General features: G+C 35.7%; 2 protein-coding genes across 5 annotated transcripts in view; one reads left to right on the forward strand and one right to left on the reverse strand.

Annotated features, from left to right (window-relative positions):
• Window positions 1-12,985, reverse strand: part of CTNNA3 (catenin alpha 3) — a 1,946,492-nt gene that overhangs the window by 1,153,689 nt on the left and 779,818 nt on the right. The gene's annotated exons all lie outside the window — the stretch shown is intronic.
• On the forward strand, window positions 1,346-8,722 carry LOC119510714 (regulator of G-protein signaling 2-like). Its single transcript, XM_037805091.1, has 3 exons — window positions 1,346-1,384; window positions 1,479-1,600; window positions 8,095-8,722. The coding sequence occupies exons 1-3, from the start codon at window positions 1,346-1,348 to the stop codon at window positions 8,720-8,722; spliced, it is 789 nt and encodes a 262-aa protein (XP_037661019.1).

A 12,985-nucleotide genomic window follows, 5' to 3' on the forward strand; every position in this document is an offset into this window, starting at 1 on the left:
ATCTTAAACATTCTGAGGAAAAATGATTTACAGCCCAGAATCATATATAAAGCTAATCTATTAAAAAGAGTAAGGGTGATCTAAACGTACAATTCAGACATCTTTATTTCCCTTGTACCCCTTCTTATGAATCAATTAGTGGATGAGATTCAACAAAATGAGTGATAAAACAAGAAAATGAGTATGTGGGATCTAGGAAACAGGGCATTCAATATAGAAGAATGGTGAAGGGAAGTCCTAGGTTAACAGCTATGATTAGATATTGGAGCAGAGAAATGAAGTGCCACAGGAAGCAAGTCTCCCAGGGAAAAATAAAACTGCATGATTATCTGAAGAGTTTGGATGGTTGGAAAAATTAGGCAATTGAGAAATTTGTTAAAACATTTGGATAAAATAATTAGCACTAGATATAAAGAAAACCAAGCAAATTTAAAAGAGAGAGAAAGAGAAAATAGGGGCAATGTTCAACTGCCAAGAAAAGCAAAACGGTAAATAAGAATGGCAACATAATCTAGTACATCACTTGACCCAGCAGAGTCATTGCTTACATAGTCATCATAATGTAAATACTGTCTATTTATTTAATACTGTATTACCATGGGTAGAGAGGAGAGTGTATGATATTAAATGCTCAGTTATAGCAAGAAGAAACTGAAGAGTCAACAAAATTCAGAAATATTATGAGAAATAAATAGTAGCTAAAATAAAATGACTGCATCTGAGAAGAATAAATGGAGAAGGTGAGGAGGGGCTAGAATGGATGCTGTCAATACAAATCTTATCTCCTACTTGCTTTTAAAAATATGTACATATATTACTTCAATAAAAAGTAAAAATTGGGTTAAACATTCAGTTATCTAAGTTTCCTTGATATTTTCCATTTTCCAGATTTACCTATTAAATTTCAGCTACACTGATAATATAAGCCATTGTGAACTAATAGGTTAAACAACATCCAAAAAGAACTTGGTCACAATAGGATCCTGGGGACAGAGTACTGGGAGTGAAAGAAAATCACTAATGGATAGATAAGGAAATACTTGTGGAAATATTTCTCTGTTTACTGTATATGTGAAACATTTATTTGAACAATGGGCTTATTGTATGAAGATGATACATGATTGATGAGGCCTGCAAAGGGTCTTAGAGTAGATGGGGTCACACCTCACGGAGCAAATATTCCTGGTTCCAATTTCCAATCAGGAAACAGGATCTAAGAAAACCAACCCAGTGTAAGGAGAAGAGAGAGCTCTGTCTCCTCTTTGATTAGAATTTGAGGAGTTCAGATGTTTAGGACTAGTGTTCCTGTTGAAGAATACTAAAGCAGATATTTCTTTGTTCAGTCATGAAGGGAAAGACCCCTGGTGTGGAACACATATTAAAGGTAAGTAATCTTTGCTTTACAAATTATGTTTCTTTCCATGATCATTTTCTTTGTGTTATCTCCTAAATTTGTAAAATTTTGTTTCAATTTTCAGATGTGCTACTTGGTACAAGGAAGAGAATTTGTCCATTTGGGGGATGAAGGGTTGAAGGGGAAGCAGTGGTTTTCTGAAGCCACTATTATGGTGTCAGGGGTGATCAGTGAAAGATTCCAAGGGTAGGTGACATCTGAGGGAACAGATAATCACAGAGGTTGCTCCCACTTGCTCTCAAATATTAACTGCTCAGAAAAGGATTTCCTGACCACCCCATCAAACTGTCACTAGTCCTTACCCTCCACTACTTTTCTCCACAGCACTTATCACCACTTGACAGTGTAGTATAGCTACGATGTTCATTTTTTTTCCTCTTCTCCCAAACCTTCAGTCAGTCTATGATGTGTGTTTTTATTGTCTATCTCATTAACTAGAATGCAAGTCCTCTGATGGTGGGCACTTTGTCTTATTCACTGTTGTATGCCAAGCACCAAATGAGTATAAAAACTTAATAAACATTTGTTGAATAAATAACCAAATTCTTAACCCAGATCCAAATAAAGGGGTTCTGAATTTTATTCTTATTAAGGACTAGCATTTGCTTCCAGGTACTAAGCCAAGTTTTGCTTGAATCACAATTTTGCCACATGGGGGCTCTACTGTTAGCCATAAGTTTCCTAAAGCATTCCCCCATATTCTTAAATGAACTTCCCTAACAGAGGATGGCCACAGCTACAGAACATTAACAATACAGAGAATGGTTCACTGGCCTGGCTTAAGAGAGTCCCCAAATAGGCTCAGATAGTTCAATGTAACACAAGGACTTAGAGGTTTCTGTTCTCTACTACTGTACTGCAAATCTGTACAGAACTTCTCTCTGAAATTTAGTATTCAGGGCTATAATCTGAAGTAAAGAATCACAGTTACTGTTTCAGAAACAAAAATAGAACTTACCTATGGAACATCTGCTTCTTTATCCAAAGCAGGAATTCTATTATCTTTCCCCACCTGGTAGTTGGGAAATCTAATTATTAATGCTGATAAATTTATCAAGAAGGAAAATTTAATAATATACTAGTGTACCCACCTATTATGTACAGTAGTTTAAAAATACAATAGAAAATTTTCTTTAAAAATTCTTGCTACACCAGAATGTATGTGAAGTCAATATAGTAAAATATTTATGATGATACTATTTAAACAACATTGACTTTATATTCAAAGCACAGCCATACCAGCAAAGTGAAACATCAAATATTAAGGTGCAAATTTGGTTAAGAGCCTTTTACAGTTACTCTAAAACTCCATTGTTCCACTCTGAAAAATTATAAGAAATTTTGGAAACATATACATATATATAATGATAAATTTTACAAGTGTGACTCTGGTACTACATGTTCCTTCATGAAATTTGTTCTAAATGAAAAGCTAGAAAACTGATTTCTCTCAATACAAATGACTGCAAATGAATTTTAGTTTCTGTTTGACGAATTTTTTGAACCTCTGTCAGAACACTGTCTCAATATTAACACAAAACTTAGTAGGTTTGTTTATCAGGGAATGTTGAATGATTGCCTTTGCTGATTATGGGCAAAAAGGCAAGCATGATGGAAAATGAAGAACAGAAATTCTGATAAATATGAATATTAAACCAAGATAGATTTACAGCACTTTATTATTAATTCTTGTCCCCCAACTTGCCAATTGGTCCATTGCTGAATTCCCTGATAGTTTGAATGCTACAAAATAAAAATATGTATTTTTCTCCAAGCTCTAAGTCCCATATTATTCAAAAGTTTTCCAACTCTTACATTTGCTACCAAGAGTAAATAGATGTCCAAGTATCCATTGGAGCTGGATATCCTGCCTAATTTAATGAGTGCATTCTTATTCAAAATATATACCATTAAAAACTTACTCCTTCCTAGTTAAATGGTACCATGGGAAGCCAACAGCCAAATGCAAAATATGGTATGAGCTAGAGTCCAAATGACCTTGTAGCTCCAACAAACTGACGGCATTAAAAAAATAAAAGACCACTTTACTTCCACAGGATGGCTATTATTAAATTTAAAAAAAAAAACAAAACAGAAAAGTATTGGAAAGGATGCTGAGAAATTGGAACCATTTTACATTGTTCGTAGGGATGTAAAATGGTACAGGCACTGTAAAGGTAAATATACAAACAAAGGTAAATATAAAATCATCATATGAGTTGGTCATTCCACTCCTAGGTCTATACTCAAAGAAATTGGAAACAGGGACTCAGACAGTTACTTGTACACTAGTGTTCATAGTAGCATACTGATAACAGCCCCAAAGTAGAAAGAACCCAAGTGTCCATCAACAGATGAATGAATTGATGAACTTTGGTATATACATACAATGGAATATTATTCAGCCACAAGAAGAAATGAAGTTTTGAGATATGCTGCAAAACGGATGAACTTTGAAAACATGCTGAATGAAATAAGCAAGGCACATTGGATAAACACTGTATGATTTCATTTATATGAAATATCCAGAAATAGCAAATTCATAGAGACAGAAAAAAGTAGATTAGAGGTTACAAGGCAGAGCAGGGAGCAGGGAAGAGGGAATTGCTTGATGGGTATGGAGTGTTTGTAAACATTGAAAAATTGTAACATAATAATAAAAGAGACTTTAGAGACAGAAAACCAAATGCAATGTGTGGGTTTTGTTTTGCTCTTAATTAAAAAGAAACAATTTTAAGAACTTACTAGTTTTATTAAGTGTGATAATGCTAGATGGTTAAATTAGAAGTCCTTATTAGAAATACAAACTTAAATATGTACATGGGTAAAATGTCATGATGTCCAGAATTTTCTTTGAAAATACTCCAGAAAGAAAAAAGTGTGCATATTGGGGGATGGGGGGAGATGAGATAGATGAAGCAAAATTAGCAAAATATTGATACTTTTAAGAGTTGGTATTTATTATACTATTCTCTCTAACGTTCTGCAGGTTTTAAATTTTCATTAAAATAAGATAAATTATTATTTTCTTGAACTCATGAAGCCTTTTCAGTCTTCAGAAGTTTTCCACTAAGGGCTATATTTTAAGAGATTTTTTCATTACCCTATCCACAAATTTAGCTTAGGGCTGCCTCTGTAGGAGGTGACATATTCTCAATACAACTTGAGAATAGGGATCGATGCTATGGCCTAAATATATCTTCAGGTGGGGTGGAGGGAAATGTGTTGGAAAACCTTGCATGGTCTCATTCATTTGAATTTGCTTCTTTTCAGAAAGACACTGAGAAAGCATTTAATGGTCATACCTGGAACCTACTTCATTCATTTATCTAAGTCAGAGACATTCACTCATAACCGTATGTGACCAGAGTTTTTTTTAATAAGATTTATTCACACACCATACAATCATCCAAAATATATAATCAATTATTCACATTACCATCATATAGTTGTTCATTCATCACCATGATCTATTCTTTGAACATCTTCTTTGTACCAGAAAAAGTGAAAATAAGAATAAAAAATTAGTAAAAAAAAGAACACCCAAATCGTTCCCCACCCCGCCCTATTTTTCCTTTAGTTTTTCACCCCCATTTTTCCACTCATCCATCCATACACTGGACAAAGTGGAGTGCGTTCCACAAGGCTTTCACAATCACATTGTCACCCCTTGTAAGCTACACTGCTACACAATCATCCCCAAGCTTCAAGGCTGCTGGGTTGTAGTCTGAGAGTTTCAGGTATTTACGGCTATTCCAATTCATTAAACCTAAAAAGAGTTATCTATATTGTGCATAAGAGTGCCCACCAGAGTGACCTGTCGACTCCATTTGGAATCTCTCAACCACTGAAACTTCATTTCATTTCATTTCACATCCACCTTTTGGTCAAGATGTTTTTCATCCCACAATGCTGAGTCCAGATTTCTCCCCAGGAGTAACATTCCGCATTTTCCGGGAGATTTACACCCCTAGGTGTCAGATCGTATGTAGGGGGGAGGGCAGTGATTTCAACCACCAAGTTGGCTTAGCTAGAGAGAGAGGGCCACATCTGAGCAACAAAGAGGGATTCAGGGGGAGACTCATAGGCACAATTACAAGCAGACCTAGCCTCTCTCCTCTGCAGTAACAAGATTCTTAAGGGCAAGCCCCGTGATAGAGGGTTTGGCACATCAAACCGCCAGTCCTCAAAGTTTGTGAGAACATCAGCAAGCATCCAGGTGAGAAAGCCCTTCACCCCTGCATTCTCCCCCAGCTCCACAGGGGGACTCGGCATAATTTTTCATTGTTTTTTTTTTTTTAATTAACTTTATCAAAAAATTTAAAAAAAACCAGACAATAAAAAAACATTTCAAACAAAACCAAAACAAAGGAGTAAGAAAAAACAAGTAACCTAAAATAACTATATTACTTCCAAGATGTTCCTACTCTACCCCAAGAAAATATACAAACTATAATCTAGCAAAGGAATAAAAAACAGATAACCTAAGATAATTACATTTCTGTGAATGTGTTCCTACCATACCCACCAGAAATTAAGAAACCTTAGTCATTCCTGAGCATTCCCAGAATATTAAATTTACCCATGATAACTTATCTGTTCTTATTAGATTATCCTTTCCCCTTCACTAATTGCTATCGCTAGGTCCCCTACATTCTACATTATAAACCATTTATTTTACATTTTTCAATGTTCATATTAGTGGTAACATATAATATTTCTCTTTTTGTGCCTGGCTTATTTCACTCAGCATTATGCCTTCAAGGTTCATCCATGTTGTCATATGTTTCACCAACATCATTCTTTCTCACTGCCGCATAGTATTCCATCGTGTCTATATACCACATTTTGTTCATCCACTCTTCTGTTGAAGGACAGAATTGTGTCTTGGCAATTGTGAATAATGCTGCTATGAACATTGGCATTCTGATATCTGTTCACGTCACTGCTTTCAGATCTTCCGGGTAAATACCAAGAAGTGTGATTGCTGGATCGAAGGGTAACTCTGTATCTGGTTTTCTAAGGAACTGCCAGACTGTCTTCCAGAATGGCTGAACCATTATACAGTCCCACCAACAATGAATAAGTGTTCCAATTTCTCCACATCCTCTCCAGCATTTGTAGTTACCTGTTTGATTAATGGCAGCCACTCTAATTGGCATGAGATGGTATCTCATTGTGGTCTTAATTTGCATCTCCCTAATAGCTAGTGATGCTGAACATTTTTTCATGTGTTTTTTTGGCCATTTGTATTTCCTCTTCAGAGAACTGTCTTTTCATATCTTTTGTACATTTTATAATTGGGCTGTCTGTGCTACTGTCATTGAGTTGTAGGATTTTTTTATATATGCAAGATATCAGTCTTTTGTCAGATACATGGCTTCCAAATATTTTTTCCCATTGAATTGGCTGCCTCTTCACCTTTCTGACAAATTCCTTTGAGATACAGAAACTTCTAAGTTTGAAAAGTTCCCATTTATCTATTTTTTCTTTTGTTGCTTGTGCTTTGAGTATAAGGTCTAGGAAGTGGCCGCCTAATACAAGGTCTTCAAGATGTTTCCCTACATTGCCTTCTAGGAGTTTTATGGTACTCTCTCTTATGTTGAGGTCTTTAACCCATTTTGAGTTAATTTTTGTGTAGGGTATGTGGAAAGGGTCCTCGTTCATTCTTTTGGATATGGATATCCAGTTCTTCCAGCCCCATTTGTTGAAAAGACTGTTATGTCCCAGTTCAGTGGCTTTGGGGGCTTTACCGAAGATCAGTCGACCACAGATCTGGGGGTCTATCTCTGAATCCTCAATTCAATTCCATTGATCAATATGTCTATCTTTGTGCCAGTACCATGCTGTTTTGACTACTGTGACTTTATAAAAAGCTTCAAAGTCAGGGAGTATAAGCCCTCTCACTTTGTTTTCCTTTTTTAGAATGTTTTTAGCAATTCAAGGCATTTTCCTTTTCCAAATAAATTTGATAACTAGCCTTTCCAAATCTGCGAAGTAGGTTGCTGGAATTTTAATAGGGATTGCATTGAATCTGTAGATGAGTTTGTGTACAATTGTCATCTTAATGACATTTAGCCTTCCTATCCATGAACAATGAATATTTTTCCACCTTTTTAGGTCCCTTTCTATTTCTTTTAGTAAAGTTATGTAGTTTTCTTTGTATAGGTCTTTTACATCTTGGTTAAGTTTATTCTTAGGTACTTGATTTTTTTGGTTGCTATTGAAAATGGAATCTTTTTCTTGAGTGTCTCTTCAGTTAGGTGATTTCCTGTGTATAGGAACATTACTGACTTACGTGCATTAATCTTGTATCCTGCTACTTTGCTAAATTTGTTTATTACTCTAGTAGCTATGTCATCAGTTTCTCAGGGCTTTCTAGATATAAGATCAAATCATCTGCAAATAATAACAGTTTTACTTCTTCCTTTCTAATTTGGACGCCTTTTATTTCTTTGTCTTGCCAGATTGCCCTGGCTAGCACTTCTAGCACAATGTCTCGTTCCTGATCTTAGAGGGAAGGCTTTCCAGTCTCTCACCATAAAGTACTATGCTGGCCGTTGCTTTCTCACATATGCTCTTTATCATACTGAGGAAGTTAACTTCAATTCCTACCTTTTGAAGTGTTTTTATCAAGAAAGGATGTTGGGGCTGACCCAAGCAGGAGGACAATAATGCAGTGCTATGTTCTTGGCTGTCCAACATGACTGCAGTTCTATGGACAAAAACACTGGTAGCGGGCCAAAGAGCAAAGAGAAGCGAGAGAAGATGAAGTGGACCCTTTTAAAAGATTGGAAGGCTTGTTTGAGCTACTTCTTGCAAAATTCCTCTACTCCTGGGAAACCCAAAACTGGGAAGAAAAGAAAACAGCAGACTCTTATCAAGCCTTCTCCTGAAGAAGCACAGCTATGGTCAGAAGCATTTGATGACCTGCTAGCCCGTAAATATGGTCTTGCCACATTCAGGGCTTTTTTAAAATCTGAATTCTGTGAAGAAAACATTGAATTCTGGCTGGCCTGTGAAGACTTCAAAAAAACCAAGTCACCCCAAAAGCTGTCCTCAAAAGCAAGGAAAATATATACTGACTTCATAGAAAAGGAAGCTCCAAAACAGATAAACATAGACTTTCAAACCAAAACTCTGATTGCTCAAAATATACAAGAGGCTACAAGTGGCTGCTTTACATCTGCCCAGAAAACGGTATACAGCTTAATGGAAAACAACTCTTATTCCTGTTTCTTGAAGTCAGAATTTTACCAAGACTTGTGTCAAAAGCCACAGATCACTACAGAGCCCCATGCTACATGACATGAAAAAGGGGGCCCAAAAATGGGGAAAAAATGCATTTTTTTTCCCTAATGGGAAAGGCTATGATCTGCCAAAAACAATCAATTGACCTTGAATTCAGCCTGCGTGTTTAGGAAACATCACTCAGAACTATTGATTCAAAGTTGGGTAGTGAATCAGAAAGCTGTTAACAGTGTAGGAGAAGCTTGCATTGAAATGGCTTCCTTCTCTGTGTATATAACACAGAGGGAATATGTGGTCTGAACATGGTGCGTCTCACACTGGAAATGCAGGGATGTGAAATGACAGATACCGTTTGATACTATCGATCCAAAAGTGCTTAAAATCAATAGGTCTGGGATTATGTGGCCTTAGCTAGTGTACCTCTTTCCCTAAATCAGTACATGTTATCGTGTAGTGGTCTTAGTTTTAGTGTTTTTTTTCTTTAGTAAGAAGTAACCATAAAACGTTTACTACGCACAAGAGTATTGAAGTGCCTTTTGACTGCAGATCATCAGAACTGTTGTCTCCTATAACACTGAAACTTGAACAGTCTGTTTAAATTGTTAAATGGTGTGTGAAATCGAAAGCATGGTTGTATAGAAAACTAGTGTCTTTTATGATTGCCAAAAACTGTCTTGAAGGCAGCTAATCTTTGAAGTGGTCTTTGAATACTTTTAATGAATTTATTTTGATAAATAATGTCATTGAAAAGAAAAGAAAGGATATAGGAATTTTTTTAATGCTTTTTCAGCATCTATTGAGATGATCATTTAATTTTTCCTTTTTGATTTGTTAATGTGTTGTAATACATTGATTGATTTTCTTATGGTGAACCATCCTTGTATGCCTGGAATGAATCCTGCTTGGTCATGGTGTATGATTTTTTTAATGTGTCTTTGGATTCTATTTGCAAGTATTTTGTTGAGAATTTTTGCATCTATATTTATGAGGGAGATTGACCTGTAATTTTCCTTTCTTGTAGCATCTTTACCTGGTTTTGGTATTAGAGTGATGTTAGCTTCATAAAATATGTTAGGTATTGTTCCATTTTCTTCCATTTTTAAGTAAGAGTTTAAGTAAGATTGGTTTCAGTTCTTTTTGGAAAGTTTTGTAGAATTCCAATGTGAAGCCATCTGGCCCTGGGCATTTATTTGTGGAAAGCTTTTTGATGACTGATTGCATCTCTTTGCTTGTGATTGGTTGGTTGAGGTTTTCTATTTCTTCTCTGGTCAGTCTGGGTGGTTCATGTTTTCCAGGAAATTGTCCATTTCCTCTACATTACCTAGTTTGTTGGCACACAGTTGTTCATAGTATCCTCTTATAATTTTTTAATTTCTTCGGGATCTGCAGTAATGTCACCTCTCTCATACATTATTTTGTTTATTTGGGTCTTCTCTCTTTTTAATTTTGACCAGACAGAGTTTTAATGGAGCCCTTGGAGCAAGCAGATGGAAACCACAGATATTTCAGAGGTGCTAATGATCCAATGGGAGATCAAAATCTATTTACAAATGTAGAAATGTATATGAGTATTTTAACTAACCAGAAGCGAAGAAAATCATTTTCACAATTGTAGGGAAATCTATATTGGCATTCTGACAACCCTCTTATTTGATCAGAGAATTGAGTTGCAAACATGAAGCTCTCTTCAATATCTACATCAAATGCATTTACTGGTGAAAACACTTTACAAGTTAGAAATAATGGAAACAATGCATACAGTATAATAAATGTCAGTGGTATTGAAATTGTAGTGGTAAGGAAATACTGAGGAATTTTTAATAATATTGGTTAATTCTGACTCTACCCTTGGTCATCTTGGTGAGCCTTGACTTACATTTGCTCCAGTATATGTTTATGATCAAAGAACCAAGGCAGAATCAAAGGAAAATTTATTTTCTCATATGTACTCTGATTACAGAAATATTTTATAGTACTTTATACTTTAAAATGTACCTTCACATAAATTATGGAAATTTACCCTAGATGAAACACTTAGAGATTCAAAAGGCAGGTTTTATAGTCCCATTTTATAGATGAGCAAATGGAGACCCTGAGAAGTTTGGGCAGAATCAGTTCCAAATTCTAATTGTCAACTGGTACATATAATAAATGGTATTTGTTGTTCTCTAAATTATTCTAGAAGGATATTTTAAGTTTACTGAATTTATTTTCTGGAGTGTTTAGTCCAAATGTTCCCATAACTGGTCTTAAGGTAATTTTCAATTTTCATCAAAGACTTTGGTTCCATTGCTCTTCAAGCCCATATGCAAAGATACTGCTTCAGTCTAGGCCATCTGAATAGAATACCCTGTTGTTATTGCTTGGGGGCTAATTTTGCTAACTGTTTCATAACTTTCTGTATGAAAATTATATGATACCCTTAAAATATTTTAAAATAAATTACAGTATCTGGAGGACTGATATCAAAAAGAAGGTTTCAAAAATTAAAGTCTCATAAAATTGAAAAAATTGAATAAAATAAATTTTGGACATTTTAAATGTATTGAACTTCTGATCTTATTCCCCCAACTTGATCTTCAGAAGCAGTTAATGGCTTCACCATTCTTCCAGTTGCTCAATTTAGGAATCATCCTTAACACTCCTTTTTTTTCATACTTCCACTTCTAATCCATTAGAAAAATCCTACTGGCTTTACTAAAAATATATCCGGAATCTAACCAATTCTTACCACTTCCACTGCTGCCACACTGGCCCAAATCACCATCATCTCTCTCCTGGATTGGTGGAACAGTCTCTTTAATGGTCTCCCTGCTTCTACCCTTTCCCCTTTAGAGGCCATCCCCACCATAGCAGTAAAGCTGATCCTTTAAATAGATAAACAGTCATTTCTTTACACAAAAACTTGAGTTTGTGCCCTATTTTCTCAAGAATAAAGCCAAAGTTCTTACAATGGTATACAAAGCCCTTCATGAACCTATCTAGTCTTCTCTGACTTAAATCTCTAACTACTCTGCCCCTCGCTCTCTCCATTCTATATTCTCTGCTCTCCTTGCTGCTCATTGAACACGATCCATTTCTATATTAGGGCCTTTGTACTAGCTATTCCTCAAATCTTAAGGGCTAACAACTTCACCTCCTTCAAGGGTTTGCTCAGGTCACTTCTTAATGGCCATAATCATCTTATTTAAAATTGCAATCCACCCCATCTCTGGCACTCCTAATCATCCTTACTGTTCTTATTTTTCTCGTCTATAGTACTTACCACCTTTACTATAAATGTTTATTTTGTATTGTCTGCCTTCCCCCTTTAGAATGTAAGCTCCATAGGGAGGTTATCTTTGTTTCGTCCACTGATGTGTTCAAAGCGCCTAGAACAGTGCCTAGTACATAGTAGGTATTCAAACTAGGTATTTTTTAAGTGAATGGAATCTCTGAGGCCATCCCACCATAAAGGTGTCAGTATATCCTCTTTTAAGCCCTGATTTTCTAAGTGTATATTTGGCAATTTAGTTTCATATTAGAATAAAATTTGGCATTGTATACTGAAATTGTATTTATTTGCCCAATTTAAACAAAATATTTTCAGCTCTATGGAGTACTACAAGTGTAATTTTTTAAGAAGTCTTCAGATACATGACACTATGTTTTATAATTGTATAGGTCCTACATTCATTGGGGAAATTTAACTTGTCAGTTAGTTTATAGTCTGTTCTTTGTGTGGAACTAAGTGCAAAAGAAGTTACTAAATACATAATGTAATATAATTTTGCTTCTGTTGAAAGACAAATCAGAAATAATAAGCCTGCAGTAGTCAACAAGTAAAGGAGGATGATTTTTTTATAATTACACTAGCAAATTACTAAAATTTTTTAAAACAGAATTTCTCTACTAGCCTCATAGATAGTCCTCCCTCTTCTGCATCTTCATTTCCCTAAACCAGGACAGACCTGGTGATAATGCCAGCTTAAGGGCTAGAGCCAAGGTAGAGGGCCACCCAGAGTTCCTGGAGGCAGATCAGTCTGATTGGCTACTGATTGCCATCAATGATAAATATGAAGAGGAAATATCAATTAAGAGATCCAAAAGATGAGTGTGATGTCAAAACTATGGGGCAAGACAAGATCAGGAGCCAGGGTGCCAGCAAAAGGTCTTAAAAGTAAGGGCAAGGTATGTAATACAACAGAAAATACTATTCACCATGAATAACCCATGAAGCTTTCTCATAAGAAAAGAGAGAGAGACAGACAGACAGAGAGACAGAGAGTTACATTCTCAATGGGCTCCTCTGTGTTTCTGTTGCCAGAGAGTGAGGGAAAG

This window comes from Choloepus didactylus, chromosome 15 (genome assembly GCF_015220235.1).
Source record: "Choloepus didactylus isolate mChoDid1 chromosome 15, mChoDid1.pri, whole genome shotgun sequence".
NCBI classification, from domain to species: domain Eukaryota; kingdom Metazoa; phylum Chordata; class Mammalia; order Pilosa; family Megalonychidae; genus Choloepus; species Choloepus didactylus.

Excerpts from the sequence above, each read along its gene's own strand:
- LOC119510714 (XM_037805091.1), top strand. The coding sequence starts at position 1,346 with ATGAAGGGAAAGACCCCTGGTGTGGAACACATATTAAAG. Across the intron at positions 1,385-1,478 it reads GTGTGGAACACATATTAAAG|ATGTGCTACTTGGTACAAGG; the intron begins GTAAGTAATCTT and ends TTCAATTTTCAG. Across the intron at positions 1,601-8,094 it reads ATCAGTGAAAGATTCCAAGG|TGCTATGTTCTTGGCTGTCC; the intron begins GTAGGTGACATC and ends ACAATAATGCAG.